The 23,226-nt window shown below is 41.8% G+C and overlaps 1 protein-coding gene and 1 long non-coding RNA gene across 2 annotated transcripts; one reads left to right on the top strand and one right to left on the bottom strand.

Annotated features, from left to right (window-relative positions):
• The first annotated feature begins 8,814 nt into the window (after positions 1-8,814).
• On the top strand, positions 8,815-9,843 carry LOC145134223 (uncharacterized). The gene is made up of 2 exons (XR_013719016.1): positions 8,815-8,930; positions 9,229-9,843. It is a non-coding gene; the product is annotated as an uncharacterized LOC145134223 (long non-coding RNA).
• A 6,259-nt stretch (positions 9,844-16,102) lies between these two features.
• On the bottom strand, positions 16,103-19,273 carry LOC145130926 (uncharacterized). The gene has a single exon (XM_079065678.1). The coding sequence runs from the start codon at positions 19,271-19,273 to the stop codon at positions 16,103-16,105; it is 3,171 nt and encodes a 1,056-aa protein (XP_078921804.1).
• Between the last annotated feature and the right edge of the window lie 3,953 nt (positions 19,274-23,226).

The following is a 23,226-nucleotide window of genomic DNA, read 5'->3' as shown; positions in this document are numbered from 1 at the left end:
TCCCTCATCATTCATCTACCCATGTTTCACCCAACATATTTGTAGATATAAAATACATATACAGTTTAAATCATATAAAACTTGTATAAAATCGTTCATCCAGCATAGATAGCAAGTATACCAATAATATGCACACATAGCACGTAATTTATATAAAATACTTCATATCTATGTGTAAGATGAAAGTAACTATGCACTCACCTGGAAGGTGGTGACTCTGCACTCGAACAACGCTTCGTTACTTCTTAAAACAATTTCCCTCGACAAAACCTAGTATAAATACCACTAGGGTTTAGTTTTAACGTTAACCGCGACTAATTAATAGTCTAGCTATTATTATTATTATATAAGCGTTAAATAACACTCAATATAACTCATAATAATAGCCCAAATAATTATTTTAAGGACCTAATAACATTACTATAATTATTTAAAAGCTATATTAAAAATTGCATAGGCGTAGCTCACTTACAGCGGGTTTTATTAAAAACCGGGCTTTGCTCGGATCAGCGTTTCCGAACCGAAAGACCCTTTTTCTCGGGACTCCGGGAGCCTCGGGGCTTCCTTTGGGTGCTAGGGGTTTTATTTAGGGTTTAGGGGTGGTTTGTGGAGCTAGAGAGAGAAAGAAACTAGAGAGAGAATGAGAATTGGTGTGAAAAATCCGGAAACCCTCGCCCCCTTTTATAGCCTGCGAGGCCTCGGACTACGCTGGGCGTAATCCTTGGCTACGCGGCGCGTATCTTCGGATGAGGCTGCCAGCGAGCCTCTAGCTGTCTTGAACTCGGAACGGATAAGAGCCGGAGTACGCGGGGCGTACCCAACTTCGGACGCGGGGCGTAATGGCGAGGCGACGTGTCCGAATCCGAAGACCAGACCGTGATCAGCAAGCGACGACCCTGATTGAGCCACGTCATCACCCCCCTCGCAGTTTCGCATTTTTCTTTCCCAACTTCTAAAAATCATAAATTTCGCATACGAGCTCCGTTTTCGACGTTCTTTATATCCACGCGTAGCCGGGAACGTAATCTACAACTTTCGTTTAGACTCTGTCGGCTAATTTTGAATTTATTTTAAAAGTTATATTTTTAACAGGCCGGGATAGGATTGGTCCGTTAAAAATTCATAACTTCTTCATCCGACGTCCATTTTCGTCTGTCTTTTTATTGTTATTCTACTATTAACGAGATCTTCGATTCTTGTTTAGGTTTTGTCGGCTAAAAACCGCTCGATCTAATATCCGAACTTCGGGCTGTACACTGCTAAGCCGAAACTTCGAAAAATCATAACTTCCTCATACGAAGCCAGATTTGGGCGTTCTTTTTGTGGACGCTCTCGGTTTAACGTATTCTACGACTTTCGTTTAGACCGCCAAGGCTAAAACTATCTCTATCGTAAATTCACTATTTACGCTTCCCGGTGTCGTGCCGGTTTTGCCGTAAAACTTCGACGGTTCATAACTTCTTCGTTATAACTCGGATTTCGGCGTTCTTTATATGTACGGAAACCTTGAGACATATTCTACAACTTGGTTAAGATTATTTATTCTAAATAATCTTTTGTCGAAAAGTCGTTTTCGACCCCTATTATCTCTAAATTGATTAGCCCGGATCTACGGGCGTTACATGTGGACGTGGAGCTGGGCCGAGAAGACCCATTTGAGAACTTTGGGCTGCTGTTGGATATGGACAAGGTGGTATAGTCCAAAGAGATGGGTACTGCCATGGATTTTGCCACATATTAGGAGCATACCCATAATTGTTAAAGCGTCCACGTCCACGTCCTCTTCCTCGTTGACCACCGCGACCGCCCCGCTAACCTCCTCGGTAGCCACCTCTGCCACCACCGCGAGAAGTGTTGTTGTTGCTATGATTTTCAGAGGGTTGAGAGATATTGTCGGAGACAGGAGCGACATATTTTAGAGTGACCAATGCTTGTGGGGTGTGAAAGGCTTGCTTATTCCTGCGCGTTTCTTCCAAAAGAAGCTGAGAACAAGCCTTATTAAAACTTGGTAACGGATCAGTTTGTTGAATGAGGGTAGCAATGGTGTCATAATCACCTTTTGTTAAACCGGAAATCAGTTGAAGAACCATATTATTTTCATTAATAGGGTTGCCTACGTTTGCGAGTTGATCAGCCAAGTTTTTGAGACGAGAGCAGTAATCATTAATATTTGAGAAGGAATCGAGATGAGTAGTGTTGAACTGCTCTTCCAAGTAGACTGCTCGAGTTGCTTTATTATCTTGAAAAACCTCTTCAAGTCGATTCCAAAGTTCTTGAGCAGTAGCACCGGGTTTCATGATAGTTTGTGTAAGATATGTGGAGATTGTTGCGTAGATCCACTGTTTCACAACTGCATCTAAACGAGACCAGATATCTGCAGTGATATTGGTAGGACGAGGAGAATCGGGTTTAATGTGGTCAAGCACATCATAAGCACAGGCATGGATGTTAAAGAGTTCCATCCATGAGGCATAATGACCATCAGTTCGATCAAGAAGAATGGGGATCGAATTCTTGATGTTTTTAACACCAAAAGCTGGATGAAAAGGTGTTTTAGGTGGGTTGGAAGATTCACCTGTCATCGTATGAGAAGGTAAGGGCAGAAAAAAAAATGTCGGCAGAAGAAGAACCGTGGGGAAGAAGAGAGAATTAGGGCTCTGATACCATAAAACAAAGTGAATATTGATTGTAATGTTTTCTGCTGTCCCATTCATCATAGCGTGAATATATATATACAATACATATGGAGATGAGATCCCTATAAAGAAGGGAAAGATCAAAACCAAAGATAAGATAAATACAATAATGGAAACGATATCTTCTAATAGATACTAGAGTGTTATTTGTTTTCTACAAGTAATTTGATATTGTTAGATGCACATTAATATTTGTCTATTTTTTTTGGATTAGAATTACACTTGGTAACATCTGATGTATATATACATACATGGAACAGATTCCTTCAAAGTATTCTATGTTTTTTCTCTGTTCTCATGGTATCCTAACTCCTTACGGTTTGGCCATTTTGAGATTGTGTATAAGGGCATGATAAACAATGATGAAAACCATGAGTGTGTAGGAGATCTTTAAAACCTGTCATTATTAAATTCTCCATCTCCATCAAAATTATTTAATTTTACGAGAGAGGTAGTTTTTAACCAAGTCTTGAAATTTCTTTAAAACATCAACAAATTCTAATTTAGATTGCAATTTGCAACAGATAAAGCCAAGAAAATCTCGAAAAATCATCAAAAATTAGTGTGTAATACCAAAAACTATTGAATTATGTAATAGGAGTTGATCCTCAAAGCAAAAGTCATACTGTATCAAATCAATAGTAAATATTGAACGTTTTTCATTAATAGCAAACAGAAGTCAATGGCTTTTTCGCGATTGAAAAGGTGCACAAATTTTACGATCTGGCAATAACGAAGATACATAATATCATTGTTTATTTTAAATAGAAATAACATGATGACAAGTATGACCAAACTGGGCATGCCAAAGAGAAAAACGAGCCATGAATCATGTATCTTCATAATGCAGTAGAGAACGCAGAGTGAGCCTTACGAAGCACATATAAGTCGCCTTCAAGATGCCCTTGGTTCAGCGACGTTCCTGTCTTTTTCATTTTTTGAACAGCGGAATTTTATAAACGAAACTAGCAAGAAGCTAGAAATTACAAAACAATAGATAGAATTGGATTTTTAAACCAATCAACCCAACTAACATTTGTTTTGTTGTTTCTAAAAACAAACCAAATAAATGAGAAATCAACTATATCATCAAAAATAAACTTTTTGGTGGGGAGAGACTCCCCAAAAATAACACCGTTATAGAGTCGTTTGAATAATTGACTCCAAAGCCGCCATCTTTTTAGAAGAAATAGAGACCGTTTCCAACCAAACAAATAATTCTTGTATACTAGACAAACCTGGCAAGACCAAATCCACCCATCTAAACACCCTTGGCCAAATAAAAGAAGCCTCTTCACACAAAAGCAAGACATGATCAATTTTTTCCACATGTTTTAAACATAACGGACAGAGCAAGGAAGGAATATCCAAACCTTTTAGACTTAGACTCCACCTTGTAGGTAAACAATCCAATAACACCTGCCAAGTAAAGATATTTACTTTCCTAGGCACAAAACGATTCCATCTAGTTTCATAATTACCATTTGATAAGCACTGCAAATCAATAACTTTCCGAAAATCATTCACCGTGAATCCAATAATCCCATTCATCTCCCATTGCCAATCATCTTCCTCAGGATCTGGCTGAAAAGTACCGATGAGAACAAGTGATATGACAAAAGTGATCAAAACACGAAATATAACAAACATAAACACAAATAATTCAAATTTATGTACAAGATTTATAATCAGAAAACATACTTGAATGTTGATGTTTAGAACAGAATCACAAATATGAAAATATGTAGATTGAGGCTTCCGAACTGCAGTGTCCTAAGATAGAAATTGCCCTGGAATGGGTCTGTCTTGAGGATACAACAATCAATTCAAGAACAGATCTTGAATATGTCGAAAATCACCATGATCCCTTTTGATATGAAGAACGGATTTTTGAGAGAAAGTGTGTGTTTTATTAGCCTTCAAATTCTATCTGATTCCATGTATTTTAAGGCTTCCAATAGTGGTTGTAAACCACCAACCGAAATTAACTGCTAAAAACTGTCAAACAGTTAAGTCTCTAATTAACAAAATTTTACCAAATAGAAAATTAATTTAGATTTATAAAAAATAAAAATATATTAATTATCCAAGAAGATCCCCAAGGCCCAAGAGCATATCTTTGACCATTAATATATAATAAATCCAAGCCTTCTACTAGTCCATTGTTGACTAGTCCAACACCACAACCCAAACCCAAGATGCTTGACCCATTAGTTGGTCCATTTGATTAAATGAGTGGGACAAGACTTATAAGGTGGGAAAAAGTTTTCTCTTCCTCCTATGTGGGACAAGTCCCACATTGTATTTTTGTAGAACAAAGTTCCAACAACAAGGAGATCATCAAGTTGCCTATGAAAAGTTCCACCATCAAAATGATGACTCCTAGACCAAGACCACCCATCAACCCATCGATCCTGCATACTACACTCTCGATTATGTTTAAGATAAAACAACCGCAAAAAGCCATATTTTAAAGGAACATCACCCACCCAAGTGTCTTGCCAAAATCGAGTACTCCTTCCATTCCTAATTCTTTTTCGTAGGCAAGAGTAAGGAATAACTCCTCTTTATTGCATAGTGTTTATCAAACCAATGATGCAAGACCACACCCTTGAAGTAATATCTCTAGAATTAGAAAAAATGTGACCTCTCGTGTACCCATACAAGGAAGATACCTTCACCCATAAAAAATCTCTTTCTTTTTAAAAATGACATCACCACTTTTGAATTAGAGCGTGGTTAAGAGCCTCAAGGCTACCAAAACCGATCCCACCTTTTCTTTAGACGCCAAAACCATATTCCAATTAAACCAAGAAAGTCTTTTTAAACTCCCATCAAAACCCCAAAAGAACTTTGCACGTAATGATTCCAAACATTTCTTTACTTGAACCAGCATCACAAAAAGGGACATATAATAATTCCCCAAAGAACCTAATACCAAAGTGATCAAAATTGATCTACCACCAATTGATAACATATTTGCTTTCCATAATTTTTTTCATGAATAATAAAAGAATCGTGGGAAAAAAGACATCAACTTTATAATCACAAGTCTATGGACTAAGAGATAAAGGTTATTGGTCAAATGTGGTACTACCGAAACATCAAGTAGTTTAAGATTGGGAGTAATTTTATAAGAATAGTATCAGATATACCAATAGAGGTGTCGTTACTGACAACTACTCTAGAGTTACCTTCATAAGTAGATGACGTGTCAAGAGTAGAAGCTTGAGACAATGTGAGTGGTGGCACCCATATCAACATACCAGTGAACAACACGGAAGAAGAGCACAGATTAGAAAAATGTTCTAAAATATTGCCATCAATTGTGTGGAGCCTCAAAAGTGTAGCATTGTGGGAAAGAAATAGCCTTATGGTCTTCAATGTAAATTATATGTAAAATTATAACACCTTGTTTCGAATTGTTCCCATGTTGGGGATGGTGATCAGGGATTGGGTATTAGCAGACTTCGGATCCTTGAGGAATTGAGTTTTGGACCCAGTTGGAGTTGGATAATGTAATTCAGATATTTTGGGTATTCGGTTTGTGTTTGGAAACAAAGGGCATTTCGATAATTTGTCGGTTAGGGCTTTTATGGAAAGTGGATGTTCGTTCGGAATATCTTATGTCTGGTATGAGTTGATAATAGTGTAGAGCGTCTCGATACCTTTTTATGGATATATAGATTGTCAAAATCGGAGTTGTATCGAGAGAGTTATGGCCTTCGGAAGAATTAGGGTTTGGGAAAAACTCTAGTACGTGGAGCGTACCAAGGTGGTACGCAGGGCGTACCGAGGCAAAGGGGTTACACAAGGCGTAACTGGAGAAACGTGCAATGTAGGTGCGAGGCTGGGTCGGGGTGCGACTCCTCTTACGCTGGGCGTACGAGGTGGTACACTAGGCGTATGAGGGGCAGATTGAAAACCCTAATCTTAGGGTTGTACCCTATATAAGCATAATGTTAGCCTCTTTCTTCATTTCCTAAGCCAATCCCACCCTCTAAAACCCTACAAATCGTCCTTAAGCATTCATGGTGCCATCTTGAGCTTATGGTGTCCATTTTTGGTGTATTTGGTCCATTTCTAAGAAGATGGAGCTTGGTACAAGGATGGGAATCAAGGAAGAGCTTATGGATCCTGCTTATGTGTCTCATTTCCAGCTTGTTGGAGGTAAAAATCTTTGAACTTGATCATTGATGTCTTAGATTTACCATTTATGGGTTTTGGTTCATTTTTGGTCCCAAGAATGAGATCTAGTGGTCTTGATTCCATTCCAGGAGCTTTGAGTTGCCCCTCTTAGTGTTTTTGAGGTTCAAGGTCCATAAAGTTGGTACCTTTAGAGTTTAAAACCATCCATGGTTGAATTTGGGTCATTTTCATGAAAGTAGAATGTTATACTTTGAGATTGGGTCTTATTGGGGCATGCAAAGTCACAAAGTCAGTGACTTTATGGTTCTAGACGTTTATTTAGAAGTTGATCTATGGTTTGGACTTAAGGGATCAAGCATTAAGAGCTTATTGACGGTTTTGGCTCAATGGAGGAGTACGCTGGGCGTATAAGTCTGTACGTGCAGCGTACAAACCAAACAGCCTGTACGCTTAACATACAGCTGAGTATGCCCCGCGTACTCAGTCAGGGGAAGTTTCGTTGTTGGGCTTCAATGTAGGTCATCTGTTGAGATTATGTGTCTTGGGCCCTGTTGGGCCATCAGATTCTGGTTTGATTGTAAGATTGAGAAGGCCCACAGAGGGCATTGGGCCCAATTTGGAAAATTGGGCCATGATTTGGGCCACAAGTGGTTTTTGGTATTTTGGGCCTGAGTGTTTAAGTTATTAATGGGCCATCGGAATACAAAGTGTTTTGGAGTAGAATGAAAGGTTGGGCCTTAAGGTAAGGCCCATGTAAGGCGTTGGGCCCAATTTGGAAAATTGGGTCGTTGGTTGATTAATTGGCCTTTGGGCCTTTCAGATTGTAATTTTGGGTCTTACTTTTGGACAAGGCTAGGTTAGGGGTAAAATGGTCTTTTTACCCCGAGTAGGGAGTTGCGGTTATGGATTAGAACCCTATTGTTAATTGGGTGTTGTTTATTTTTGATAGTTTGGGGATCTGTCAGCCAGCAACCAAGGGTGTTTCTGTATTATTCAGCAGTACGAAGTGAGTCTCCTCACTATATCCATGGGTCGAAGATACCAATGTCGGCCCATTACGTGTAGGAAAATCTGTAATAAAATCTCTAAAGTTTAGCTCTATTAACACGAAAGCCCTCCCTGATTTTTTATTTTTTATTTTTTGTAATTTAGCCAATAAAACCGGTAAACACTTGCAAAAAACCATTGTTCCAGCTAAAGTTAAAAAACTTTTCTGAAAAAATTTTCTTTTATCTACTCTAATAAATAAAAACTTTTTTTTGTTACATATCACTTATAAAAAAAATAGAAACTTTCCTTCATTGTCATTTTTTACACCTACATCATTTTTTTTACACCCACGACCTGAAAATTCAACACTAAATGTAGCATGTCTTAGAAACGTGCTCCATGCGACAAATAAACAAAATCTTCTTAAATTATATAGGATATAGATGATATCTTAATAATTGTAGTTATCATATATAATTAGTGGGCTTATCAATTTATTTAGTGGACTTTTATTTGGATGTGGTCTAAAACAAAGTCTTCTTAAATTATATATGATAAATACAATCATTAAGATATCATCTATATAGGTTTTTATTTTCATTTAGTAGATATAAAAAGAAAATTCAGAAAAATCTTTAAACTTTAAACATATTAACGAAAAAGTTATTTATGATTGTTTATCTTTATAAAAATCCTTAAATTTTTTAGAAAAAACTTGAAAACCAACATTGCTCGAGAACAAAAAAAACAATGATTTTTTTTGCAAATGTTTTCGGGTTTTTTGTGTTAAATTGCAAAAAAAGAAAAAAAAATCAAAAAAAACTTTTGCATTAATAAAACCAAATTTCAAGGACTTTATCGTCAATGCAGATTTTTATACAAAATAATAAAATATACGAAGATTACACTGGATTGTACCAAAGGCTAACAAACTAGAAAGAGATAAATCTATAATTTAAAAGGATCTTCATGATCTTCTTCGTGAATATCCCTAATACAAATAACCCCTCACCCCTTTATACCTTTCTACAATTCCCACTTAAACGACGAAAGCCTAACCATCATCCTCACCTTCCTGCTCTTCATCATTCCACTGTATGGTTCTTTAATTCATATGCATTCGATCTTTTCGTGTTTATGAACGCATTTCCTTTTTCATATTCATCTGCATTCGATCCTTTTCGTTTATGAACGCATTTCCTTTTTCATATATATGTTTTAGTGATCGTCTATTGATTTTATCTTCCATTTTCATTATTTACTTTCGATTTCGGTTCCCTTAGTCTGTTTTCCTTCACTGTTGCTGTTCGTTTAAGCATTTTGAAACCCTGATCACTAGGTTCACGTTTTCATCAGTTCGTAATGTTTTTTGCTCTGTTTGTCTTTCTTACAGATCACTGAAGATGTCGAAAAGATCTGAAATTTCCGGTTCATCTGCCCCAAAAGCGATGTCTGGCTATGCTTACGCCGGACCTATATCTACTGTGAAAACAACAGTGGGCCAAGGCAGTTACGAGAACAAATCACAAGTAAGTTTTAGCGACAAGCAGACCGGGTCCTATGGCCGAGCAACGGCAACTGAGAAGGCGTCCACCGGAAACTTTCAGTGGCAGAACGGAAAGAGTGGCACCAGGAGTGAATACAAGGAAAGCTCTACTGTCAGAATCGGAGACCGGAGTGGATACACAGAGGTTTACAGCGAGCAGAGGGTTCGCAATGTGAATTTCAACAACAACAATGGCAGCAAGAACGTCATATCCTACGACAATGGCGATGGTGGTAACTATGGTGGGTATGGGTATGGGCATGATTATGATTATGATTATTAGATGTTGGTTGATTCTTGGGTTTATCTGGGTAATGGTTAGGTTTTAGGTTTATGAGAATCTGATCTCGAATAAAGTTTCTGCAGATCTTTATCTGTTAGAAGTTAGAACTTAGAAGCATCAGTATGTGCTAATGTTTCTTTTGCAATGATCATATTTTGATTTCTTCATTTTTGCTTAAATTGTGTAGTTATCATCACGAATTCTTCCATATTTTGATTTCTTTAACTGTTAGAACTTAAATGTTTTATTATCACGAATTTTTCCACATCAAAGTTTTTTTAAAAGGGTTTTTAATGTATTGTGAATATATATATATATATATATATATATATATATATATATATATATATATATATATATATATATATATAGAGAGAGAGAGAGAAAAGGCTATATAATATCTGTGATAAAATTGTCCGAAAATTTCATTTTAACCCAACAAATTTTTTCGAATCAATTTAAATGGCTGGGTTTAATTAAATGGACAAAATTGCAAAAATGGTAGGTTTGCCAATTTCTTTGGGTAAGGTCCAGGTCATTATTTGATGGTTTAGCTGTGGTTTTGGTCCCTATTTCGTTAACTTTAATACTTGGTTGTTAACTTTTTTAAAATGACAATTTTACCCTTAGAGACCATTTTTGTAGTTATCTCTTTTTACAAAATTACAAGGACCATTTCAACAATTCATTCTTTTTAAATTTATTTCAACAATTCATTCTTTTTAAATTTATTGAATTATTATATATTAATTCTTTTTTCTTTTTTATTTTATTGAACTATTATACATTAATTTTTTTTTTAATTTTTTTTATTGGATTAAGTTTTTATCTGATTATTATATATCAAGTAATTCTATTTTTAATATATAATATTTATATATTAATAAATATTATATTATTATATTATTAATTTCTTCTAACTATTTTAAATTTTTTTTATTGGATTGTTTTAACAAAAAAAAAGTTATTAGATTTTTTATTGGGTTATTACATTTAATTTATTATATTCTATATATAATAAATAATATTTTAGTGGATCATTAATTTTTTTAATGTATAATATTAATTCTTTTTAATTTATTGGTTCTACGACAAAGTCTTCGGAATACGCAAAAGCACCGCATCCCATTGTCGAAAATCGTCAGGACCACCACTAATCACCGTCATCGGAGGTCCGACAGAAACACTACCAACCCGTTTCACCCAACGCCGCTATCCAGTAGCCACCTGCGACAACCTCTTCACAATCTGTCAGAATCATTTATATTTGCCACTAAGCCGATCGTTTTCCACTAGAACCACCACTATTTGAACCACCAAGAAGTCCAACCCAAACACCCTGTCAGTTCCTCCATTTGTTGCCTTTTACCAGCTTACGCCACAAAATTATACTACCTGGTCAGTTACTCCATTCGTTGCCTTCCACAACCCATGCACAACCTTATAACATCAAAGCTTCAAGCCTGCACTACCTGAAAAGATCTAGCGGTGGATCTGGTGGTTTGAAAACCCTATATCTAACATTGTCGCCATTGATGGCAATGTGGCTAGTCAATTGGTGTAGTTTTGGTTGAGAATGACGGATTGTAGGCAACAATTGACGATTTCCGACAAGATGATGTGGCGACGCAAGGTACTAGAAAGCAACGAATGGAGGAACTGACCAGGGTGTTTGGATCGGACCTCCTTAACACAATATTGATTTTAACAGAAAACGACCGACTTAGTGGCAACCAAAGAAGGAAGGCCGTCAGCCGCTTTCCGGGAGGAGCTCCCGGAAGAACGCTCCGACGGTCAAGTTAGAGAGTGTTTAGGATCTTTGGGCGTGTGCTCTCAGAGAGTCTGGAGAGCTTACCTCGTAGGTCTGAAAGCGTATCCTTTTATACCTAGCTCCCTTGCCTGATTCGTACCAGACAAGATCGCTTTTTGGGGAGACAGGCTCAGAGGGCGCTGATTGGAGAGTCATACGCCTTTAACCGTTAGGGCGCTCTTATTGGCTCTGACGGTAATGGTCTGATCCTCCTGCTTGTCTCCTGACCGTTTCTTTTGTCTTGGAGCTGGGAGCGTCTCTTAGGCGGGCGCGAGCCTTTCGCCTGTGCGTTCCGCTCCCGAGGGCGTCAGCGGAAGCTAAGCCTGCTGGGCTGGGCCTGGTTGGCGTGCGCGAGCCTTTCGTATGTGCCTTCCACTCCCGGGGACGCCAGCGGAAGCTGAGCCTGCTGGGCTAGGGCCGGTTGGCGTGTCCGGCTCGTGCTTCTGCCGTGCTGCCCTAGGCACGTCATCAAGTCCCCCAGTCCTGTAGCCGTAGCGTTGCAGCGCTAGCTACGGCGTTCTGGACTTAGATAGCTTACGCATGTCGGTTTTCCTTTACCCGCCGTTCCGTCTTTAATGGCGACGTGACTACGCATGATGTCTGGCAATTACGTCACCGCGTCAGGCATTTAAATATCCCGCCTCTTCCTCTTCTTTATAAGGGCCTTTGAACGGTTTCTCCTTATCTTTTCCTCTTTCCCTCTTCGTCTTCCTCTTTTCTAGCTTGTCTTCTTCTCTCTTCCTTTCTTATAGCAAACCTTCCCGGTATCCTCCCTTCCGCCACTGAGTATCGTCAACTGGAGGTCACATATGGCTTATCTTCTTTGGAAGGTGTAGAGTTTCCTGCACCTGGTTCTAGTATCTCATCCCCTCCCCTGGCAAGATTGGGGTTTACCTGAAAACCCTAGACGCTGGCATCCGTTTCCCTCTGACTGTTTTTCAAGAGGAGGTCTTTCAGAAAGACGGTTGCAGTCTTCAGATGCTGACCCCTAATGCAGTCAACAAAGTGGTTGCATTTGAGATGATCTGCAGGGCCAACGGGTATCTTCCGGATTACTTTGTTTTCAAGTTTTTTTTTCGATTATGCGTTACTGGGGATAAGTGCACCTTTTCGGTCCGGCGAGGGGGGCACGTCTTGGTTCCCGACGGGCGGACCCCTAAGAATTGGCAAGACAAGTGGCTGTGGGTAGACCAGGAGTTGGTCGGAAGCGGCCGGTACCGTGCGAATGCTTTTTCCGACACCATCCCCAAGCTCTTCCCTCACAACCAAAGTGTCGCTGATTATCTGAAGTGTGTGCAAGTATCCCCTGAGGATTATTCTGAAGCTCTGCTTTCTGGTGTGGGGATGAGCCCTTCTTGGAGGCGTCGTGACAAAATGGCGGTGTTTTTCTCCGTTGTCGACGGTAGGTGTTGTTCCCTTCTTTTTCCCTTCTTACCCTTGTTACTACTATGTGACTGATATTCCTTGTTCTAATATCTCTAGGTGTTGAGTCTTCCCTGTCCATGGATGAGGTGTTACGGAAGCGTTATCGGGGCAAGTTAGAGTACCGTGAGGTGGATCTGGTTGATCGGCTTCCTCCACCCCGCCGGCTGGACCAGTTTGCCTTAACTGCTGCTCCCTCCGCCCCTCCTGCAGGCTCGTCAGCGTCGGAGGGAGATCCTTTACAGGCCCGTCCAATATCTGCTGTCATGCCCCTGGGTAGCGCTCGCTCCTCCTCCATGGAGGGTAGCGAAGACATCAAAGAGGGGGTTATCACGGATGTCCGGCAAATGCACGCGAAGAGAAAGGCTGTCTTAGCCATGGGTGAGCCGGTTATCGGCGTGTCCACCGCTACCAAAAGGGTTCATACCCGGCGCAGCTTCTCTCGTCTGCTGAGCTCTATGACTTCCACACCGGCCGGTGTGGTCGTGATCCCTGATGACGACACGCAACAGTCCGAAGGGGTCGACGGGGCGGCTGAACAGCCCGTTGTTCCTGCTCTCTCCTCTATTCCCGTTCCAGGTGTTTCCTTGGTTTCCCCAAAGTTTTCCCCAGTTAAAGGTTCTAGCGGCCCTGGGTCAGTTTCAGTTCCTTTAGGTGGTGTCTCTGGAGACGGCTCTACTGAGTCTCCTGTTTTTGTTCCTTCCTGGGATCTCCGCAACGATTCCCGACTTTCTGTTCGTAATAATGCTTTGGAATTTTCCCGCCATGCTTTTCCTCCGGCTGCTGTTGGCGATATGGAGGCTATGGATAACCCTGCGCTCGCTCATAACATGGCTTATGCTGCTGCGCAGGCCATGTTTTACCTTGTCGCGGGTTCCTGTCGTGTTCATGCTCTTGGCGAGATGGAGGCCGTCCACGCTACTTGTGGGTCACACGTGACGGGGCTGGAACGTCGCCTTGGCGAGCTTGGCGAGGACCTCCGTCTGTCTGAGCAAAAATGTGAATTGCTATCTTCTGAGAAGACCGTCCTTGACGAAACTAGGGCTGTCTTGGAAGCTAAGGTCGACTCCCTGACTCAAGTGAATGAATGTTTGATGATCCAGGTGGAAAGTCTTGAACGCGATGCTGCTGATCGTGATAAGCTTATTTCGTCATTGCAATCGGATTTGGACGCTTCCCGTCAGGACTTGGATTGGCTGGTGCATGTTGGTGTTGTTCGAATTATTGATAAATTGATTGAGCACCCGGACTTTACCAACGCGATAAGTCTCATCCGGCATGCTGCTTTTATGGCCGGGGTTGAGTCTGTTCAGAAAACCTCTGCTAGTGCTGGTGGTGGAGATGTCGGTGCTGATGCCGCTTCTGTCGGTCCCGTGGTTAGTGTGAACGATGCAGTGTTATCTTTTGCCAGTATGGATCACGTGTCCTTGTTGGGTCTGGGTGAATTGGGTGTTAGGGGTCTCCGAGAGTTGTGCTCGTTTGCTGGTTCAGAGGGTACTCCGGAAAGTGCAATGGGTCAGGGTATTGTGCCGGTGGCTGAGGTCGATGCTGGGAAGGGTAATGAGGGTGGCGATGGTGATCTTGGAGAAGGTGAGGTGGCTGTTGAGGGAAACGAAGTCACTTGTGGCGAGGATGATGTTGTTGAAGATGCTCCGGCATCGTGTGCTACCCCTCTTGGGGCGTGAAAACTTCTTTGCATGTTTTAGTTTCTGTCTTGTATGTTTCTTTTGATGGCCATGTGGTGCCTTTAGTTTGTATAACGTATGGACTTTTGAACAATATTCTCTGTGTAATCACGAACTCTAAGCGCTAGTTGTTTGTTGCTTACTCTCTTTTATATGTGTTTTTCTTCTTCTTTTTTTTGAAAAGAACATAGCGCTCTGATGCGCTAGGCGTTCTTCTTCGCCTATGTCATTGTTGATACGCTAAGTATCGGTACTGGGTGCTCTTAGTACCCGACGAATGGATCTCTACATGCACATTTTCAATCGTTAAGAGTTAATACACCAAGTATTAAAGATTAGCATTTGAATAATCCCATTACATTAACCATGGACTACAAATACACTAAGTATGAAACTCATGTCACTAAGCATGGACTTGTGTACACTAAGTACTTGGGATGTGCCGCACTAAGCAGCGTATCGATTGACTAGGATTATACTTTTCTATTTTCAAAAGAAAAACTTTTTCAAGTTCCTGGCGTTCCACGTTCTTGGAATCTGCTTTCCTTCCATCGTTTCTAAGGCATACACGCCATTCCATTTTGTTTCCGTGATTTTGTAAGGGCCTTCCCACGCTGGGCCTAATTTGCCTTGGGGCTGGGCTCGACTTGCTTCGTTTTTCCTTAGAACATACTCGCCCAACTTGAACGCTTTCTCCTTTACCCTTTGGTTGTAATACCTTTCTGTTGCATGCTTGTATGCCGCCTGGCGCATCTCTGATTTTTCGCGTTTTTCTTCTAGGATATCTAGGTTTATCCTCAGGTCCTGTGCATTGCTTTCTTCATCTGTGATAACCACCCTTAGCGTGCTCATTGTTAATTCCATGGGGAGCATGGCTTCCGTCCCGTATGTCAAGCTGAACGGGGTTTCTTGCGTGCTTGTTCGTGGTGTGGTCCTGTATGACCATAGCACTGTTGGTATTTCCTCCGGCCAGTTCCCTTTTGCTCTGCCCAACCTTTTCTTAATCCCATTCACAATAGTTTGATTGGACACCTCCGTCTGCCCGTTCGCTTGTGGGTGCGCTACTGACGTGAACCGTTGCTTTATCCCTTTAGTGGCGCACCACTCCTTGAATGGGTTCTCGGCAAACTGCAAGTCGTTGTCACTGATGAGTACTTTAGGCGTCCCGAACCTTGTTATAATATTCTTCCATACAAACTTTATCATGTGTCTTCCTGAGATGCACGCTAACGGCTCCGCTTCGATCCATGTTGTGAAGTAATCCACGGCCACCACCATGTATTTCAGCTTCCCTGGTGCTTCCGGGAATGGGCCCACTATATCTATACCCCATTGATAGAACGGCCACGGGCTAGATATGTTATGCAGTGGTGCTGGGGGGTTTGTTTGGACTGGGGCGTACGACTGGCATTCCCTGCATCTCCTGGCTATTTCTAGCGCATCTTGCTGTATTGTGGGCCAGTATACACCCATTCGTAATACTTTGCCTGTTAGGGCCCGTGCCCCCTCGTGTGCGCCTACCTAGCCTGCGTGTGCTTCCCGTAGCATCTCTCTCCCTTTGGCTTGATCCACACACTTCAGCCATGGCGCTGTGAACCCTTTCCTGTATAACTCTCCATTTATTAATGCATATGAGGGCGCTTTTATACGTATCTTCCTGGCCTCGCCGTGATCGTCCGAAAGCACCCCTCTTTGCAGGTATTCCCTGAATGGTGTCATCCACGTTGGTCCAGTGGTCGTTAGGGTATTCACCTGCCGTTCGTCTATACTTCTTTCTTGGAGCACCTCTACCAAGACTTTCTTCGATAGGTGGTCGAAGCACGTGGATGCCAATTTGCTTAAGGCATCCGCCTTCTTGTTCTCGCTTCTAGGTATCTGCCTTATTGTGAAGTGCTTAAACGACTCGATTAGTTGTTTCACTGTCTTCACGTACTTTCCCATTCTCTGATCTCTCACCTCGAAACTTCCATTGACCTGGTTCGTTGCTAGCCTTGAGTCCGTCAGGGCTGTTACAGCCTTTGCACCCATTTGCTTGGCTAGTCGCAATCCTGCGAGCAGAGCCTCGTACTCCGCTTCATTGTTTGATGTGTGAAAATCAAAACGGAGGGCATAGGTCACTTCTTCCCCCTCTGGGCTAGTCAGGATTAGCCTCGCCCCTGAGCCTTCCCTGCTGGATGCTCCGTCTGTATATAATGTCCACGAGCTGTTGTCTAGCGGGGCTTCTTCAACTGCCCACATTTTCTCCTTGGCAGGGCCCCCCTCGTCTGGGATTTCTAGCAGGAACTCAGCCAACGCTTGTCCCTTAATACTTGTTCTCGGGTGGTAACTTATGTCATGTTCCCCTAATTCGATTGCCCATTTCGCTAGCCGGCCCGACGTCTCTGGTTTAAGCAGTATTTGTTTGATGGGGCAGTTTGTTAGTACTTCGATCTGATGTGCTTGAAAATACCGCCTTAGTCGCCGTGCCGCGTAGATGAGTGCCAGGACTAACTTTTCCAGGGTGGGGTAGTTGAGTTCTGGCCCTTGTAGTGCCCTGCTTACAAAATACACCGGCCTCTGTTCTCCTTCCCTTTCTACAGTTAATACCGAGGATATTGCTTCGTTTGAGGTCGAAAGATACATCTGCAACGTCTCCCCTGGGACGGGACTGGCCAGCGTGGGTAACTTGTGTAATGCCTCTTTGATTTTCTGGAGCGCTACTTTTGCCTCGTTCGTCCACTGGAAGTTGCTCTTCTCGATGCAGCCTTTTAACGTGTGGAACAACGGCATGGCCTTGTCAGCGGATTTTGAGATGAACCTACTCAGAGATGTAAGCTTCCCGTTCAGGCCCTGTGCGTCCCTGAGGGTGCCTGGGGTTGGCGTTTCAATGAGCTCGTCCACTTTGGTCGGGCTGGGCTGGATGCCCTGCCTGGTGACATAGTACCCCAAGAACTGCCCCTCTTCCACCCCAAACGTGCACTTAGCCGGGTTTAGCTTCATTTTTACCTTCTCTAGGGTTTGGAAAGTCTCCTCGATGTCTTGCAACATCTTGTCTTCGTGCGGGCTCTTGATCACCATATCGTCCACATATACTTCAATGTTTCTCCCAATTTGTTTGGCAAAGATCGAGTCAACTAGGCGCTGGTATGTAGCCCCGACGTTCTTTAGACCGAAAGGCATCTTAGTGTAACAGAAGGTGCCATGGTCGGTGTAAAAAGCCGTTTTTTCCTCGTCCTCTTTGCTCATCAAGATCTGGTGATACCCTTTATATGCATCTAAAAAACACTTCAGCTTGAATCCTTGCAATGACTCTACCTTCTGGTCAATTTCTGGGAGGGGGTAGCAGTCCTTAGGGCATGCTTTGTTTAAGTTGGAAAAGTCTATGCACATTCGCCATGACCCATCTTGCTTGCGGACCATGACTGGGTTGGCGATCCACGTCGGGAATATTGCTTCCCTTACTATTCCAGCTTCTGCTAGTTTGGCCACTTCGGCGTTGATTGCCCTATTATGGTCCCCACCCTGGACCCTCTTCTTTTGCTTAACCTCCTTTGCTCCTGGTTTAATTACAAGTTTGTGCTCAATGAATTTCCTTTGTACCCCCACCATGTCCGTGGGGGTCCATGCAAACACGTGTTTATACCGCTTGAGCAAGTCGACCAACGCTCCTCTTATGCGATTCAGGAGATCACATCCAATACTGACCGGCTGGTCAGGGTGTTCCGCGTTGATCACCTCTTTTCCTTTTGCGGGGTCATGTCTCAGCTTCTTGGCCTCTTTAGTTATCTCTGCTGGTTTCATAATTGCAAAACATTGCAATTCTTTCGGTGGAGTGGCCAGTACCGTGGCTGCGCCCGTTGGAGTGTCGAACTTCATAATTCCATGCATGGTTGATGGAACCGCTCCTAGCTTTAAGAGAGTTGTTCTCCCCAGAATAATATTGTGCTCCGCCGCATGTCGAATGACCACAAAGTCAATCAGGGCGGTTTTCTTTTGCTGCTTATCGTGGCTGGTTATGGTCAAGGGAAGGTGAATTGTGCCTAGCGGCCATAGGCTATGGCCGGTGAACCCGACCAGCCTCCCCGTCGTGGGCCGTAGGTTGTCTTTCCAACGATCTGGGAGAAGTCGGAAACAGTGCTCATAAATGATATCCGCCGAACTTCCTGTGTCAACGTAGACCCTGTGTATGATTACATCCCTGATGGAGGCTTGGATTACCAGTGGGTCGTCGCCCCTCCATCCCTCCGGGCGAGGGTCTTGAACAGAGAATGTGAGCGTGCACATTGGGGTTCTGGTGGTCCCTTGTTCCGTTTGTTGGTCCCCCCTGCTTCTCTTACTCCGTATCATGAATATCTCCTTAGGCTGGACTCCTTCGCGAGGTATGTTTTTAGCGTTTTCAGCGTCAAACTTGGCACGCAAGCTTCGTGCTATTTCCACCAGGTCCCCTTTGAGTTGCTTCTCTTCCATTTCTTTTTTTAATACCGAACAGTTAGCTGTGTCATGCGTCTTACTTTTGTGGTAATCGTAGTACCGGTTCTTTGGCGATTTGGCTGGCTGTTGCTTCTCCGACACCGTGTACACCTCCGGGCGACGACCACGCCTGTCATCCTTGGCAAACGGTCGGAACCGAGCCTGTGGTCTCCTCGCTTGGCCGTAGTGCCTACTTCCCCCTCGGAAATCCGTGTGACCCGGGTTGTGGTGTCTGGTAGTCATTGCATTCAAGTAGGCCTGTTTTGCTACTTCGCCATCCTCCTGTCTCAAATATCGCTCCACCCTTTCCTTCAATTCAGCCCGTGTTAGAGGCTTTTTCCCATGAGTTTTTGCGATAAAGGGCCTGGCAAAAGCCCCCACGTGAAGGCACCGGCTATGAGCCCCTCATCATGCCCCGGTACGTCCAACGTGGCGTTTATGAACCTTGTGAAGTATTCCCGTACAGTTTCACCCTCATTTTGCTTACAGCCTATGATTTAATGAGAGTCTCCCTTGTACTTGCGTAATTGCATAAAGTTGGTAAGAAAAAGATACTTAAGCTGGGCAAAATTGGAAATGCTGCCCGGTTGTAGCGTCTTGAACCACGTGTCGGTGTTGCCGTCGAGTGTAGTTGGGAAATACGTGCACCAAAACCTTTCATCAAGCTTTAATGACGTCATGGTCCATTCATATGTGTCGATGTGGCTATTCGGGTCAGTGGTGCCGTTATACGTCTTGAGCGTCGGTAGTTTGGCTGTGTTTGGTATTTCGTAGTCCAACAACTCTTTGAAAAACGGAGACGTCACACTACGGGAAAGGCATTCGTGGCCTGGGGTGGTGGACGCTCCCGGCGGTTGGTATTGTGTGTTTAAGCCATATGGCGGCAGCGTGTGGTAGCCAGGGCTTGGTCCGTAAAAGGGATACGGCTGGAATGGTAGTTGGAGGGGGTAACTGGAGGGAAAAGAGTGTATAGGGTTCATAGGGCTAACCGTTGTTGTCTGTTGTAAGTTATTGTTAGCGGTGATGGTTGGTCCGGCCCATGTGCCGGCCAGTGAATAGACAGGCGGCGGATGAGCTATCATGGTTTGTGCCAACGGTGTTACTGAAAGCATTGAACTCTACCCGCTTGTCACCTGGTACGGCGGTGTCGCTGTAAACGACGGTGGGATGTTGAAGACGTGGCCTGGTGGAATCATCGCTGAGTGAACCGGTTGTGTCTGTTGTAATGGCGGCACGAAGAACGGTGGCATCTGAAAGGACGTTGTTGGAAATGGCCCCACCGGAGTTGTTCTTGGCTGGTGAACTGGCGGTTGTGGGGCACCTTCAGTGGTTACCGTTGAGCTTCCTTCGCCTGTAGCGACCCTGCTGACCGCTGTAGGCGGCGGTGTTTCGTCCAACGCTGCCATGAGGCGTATCGGACTTGCCTGTTGTCCCTCACTGCCGTTGGACGCCATTCACTTGTCACTTTCGTGCTTTTAGTTTGTGTTCTTGGTCTCATAAACGGATGGCGCCAAATGATGCGACCTTGTGATGGCGCGATCGGTATTGTTCACTTGGATTCTCGATTGCCTCTGCAAGATCACAAAGAAGGAAGGCCGTCAGCCGCTTTCCGGGAGGAGCTCCCGGAAGAACGCTCCGACGGTCAAGTTAGAGAGTGTTTAGGATCTTTGGGCGTGTGCTCTCAGAGAGTCCGGAGAGCTTACCTCATAGGTATGATAGCGTATCCTTTTATACCTAGCTCCCTTGCCTGATCCGTACCAGACAAGATCGCTTTTTGGGGAGACAGGCTCAGAGGGCGCTGATTGGAGAGTCATGCGCCTTTAACCGTTAGGGCGCTCTTATTGGCTCTGACGGTAATGGTCTGATCCTCCTGCTTGTCTCTTGACCGTTTCTTTTGTCTTGGAGCTGGGAGCGTCTCTTAGGCGGGCGCGAGCCTTTCGCCTGTGCTTTCCGCTCCCGAGGGCGCCAGCGGACGCTAAACCTGCTGGGCTGGGCCTGGTTGGCGTGCGCGAGCCTTTCGCCTGTGCCTTCCACTCCCGGGGACGCCAGCGGACGCTGAGCCTGCTGGGCTAGGGCCGGTTGGCGTGTCCGGCTCGTGCTTCTGCCGTGCTGCCCTAGGCACGTCATCAGTAATAAATAGTTAAAAGAATATAATAAATTAAATGTAATAATCCAATAAAAAAAATCTAACAACTTTTTTTTAAAAAAATAATCCAATAAACAAATTAAAAAAAATAGTTAAAAGAAATTAATAATATAATAATATACTATTTATTAATATATAAATATTATATATTAAAAATAAAACTAATTGATATATAATAATCAGATAAAAAATTAATCCAATAAAAATAAAATTAAAAAAAAAGGAATTAATGTATAATAGTTCAATAAAATTAAAAAGAAAAAAGAATTAATATATAATAATTCAATAAATTTAAAAAGAAGAATTGCAGAAATGGTCATTTTAATTTGGTAAAAAGAGATAACTACAAAAATGATTCCTAAGGGTAAAATTGTTATTTTAAAAAAGTTAACAACTAAATGTTAAAGTTAATGAAATAGGGACCAAAAGCACAGCTAAACCATCAAATAAAGACCTTTTTTGCTAATAAACTTTTTTTTGGACCTGCTAGAGAAATTAGCAAACCATAGGGACAATTTTTGCAATTTTGTCATGGTCATTCTCCAAATTTTGAAGGGTAACCTAATTACCCGGATGTGAGAATCTTCAAGCTCTTGATCTTTCATATAACCAACTTTTTGGAAGGATATCAAATCAAATCTTCTCATTAAATTTTTTTACAAAGTTACTATTGCTTTCCAGTAATGTTGGGTTTTATCCCATCCGATATGGGACGCTGCAAAGTAAAGCTTTGGCGTCTTTGGCGTCGATAGAGGCCCTGACGAAGAATAGAGCGGTGAAATAAAGCGATGACATGAGAAAGGTGTGGATTTGGTTTCCAGTATTTGTTGTAATTGGTTTCATTGATATGTGCTTGCTTCATCAATGGAGTCAAACATTAATTTTGACTTATATGTAAAAAAAACAGTGGCTTGACTTCTTTAGAAAGTTCATCTTGACTAGGCTCATATGTAGGATACAAATGTATTAAATTTGTGTTTAGATGTCATTAGAACTTGCTACAATAGGTTAATGGTTCAAAACAAAAGATAAAACGGATATAAAAAAACGCCTACACTATAAAAAAAAACGTAAGGGACATTTTAAAATAAATTGCAAAAGTTTATATGGTTAAAATGACAGTTATTTTATTAACAATGATCATTATTTTATTTATTTGTTTATTATTTATTTATTTATTTATTTTAGTTTTCCACTTAAATAAAATGTGACATAATTTGTGTAAATATTATGGAGGCGCATTTACATACTAAAATATTGATTGTATGTAGAGTTTGGGATACTATTTAGTTTAGTTTTTTTTTTTTAGAACGGCCTATTATTTAGTTTAGTTAATGATGAAAAATGATTGAATTGTGCTTTCTAGATTCTGTGCCAATGCAGAACTCTTAAACATAAAATATAATCACATCTTTTTAATTTACTACAATGAACAACAGTGTTAATAACTTAGTTTTACTCGTTGAGATTAAGAGAAATAAAATACCTTGCAGATTCGATGAAGCCGAAAATGAACAAAAGTTACTTCAAACAGAAACCCATCGAGCTCTCTTTGAAAATGTAAAACGAAAGTTAAATTTCATCAGTAGTGAAACAAGGAACTTTGATACATGAGTACAAACACATAAACGAAATTCAAAATAATATTGTAACAAAGTTCTTTAATATTTAAAGTCGGTAAATCTTAAAAACCTAATATAACTAAAATTACAACCGATCGCTCAATGGATATTTGACAAAATTACATGCTCTTAGTCATTTCAAATGTTCAGTTAAATTTCTTCTATTGAGAGATTCTTCATTTTTCTCTATTACCACGAATTGACAATCCTATTGTCATAGATAAAATAAAGAGAGATTTACAAATCTATATATTTTTTTTCTTAATTGGGTTAATATCATTGTAGCCCAACCAATTATCATGATCTCTTTTAAATGGTCCCTTATGTTATTTTTTGATAGTTTAGGAGCATGAACTCTATTTTAACCTGTTTAAAAAGAATCTTTACTTGCAATTACCAGTTTCCTTGATGATGTGGTTTTTTTCACT

The sequence above is a fragment of the Lactuca virosa genome, chromosome 8 (assembly GCF_052849685.1).
Source record: "Lactuca virosa cultivar CGN04683 chromosome 8, Lactuca_virosa_CGN04683_v6, whole genome shotgun sequence".
Taxonomy (NCBI): Eukaryota; Viridiplantae; Streptophyta; class Magnoliopsida; order Asterales; family Asteraceae; genus Lactuca; species Lactuca virosa.
The sequence above is the reverse complement of the archived record's forward strand: the minus strand, read 5'-3'. Positions and strand labels throughout refer to the sequence as shown.

Coding starts and splice junctions, on each gene's coding strand:
- LOC145130926 (XM_079065678.1), bottom strand. CDS start 19,273: ATGACTACCAGACACCACAACCCGGGTCACACGGATTTCCGAGGGGGA.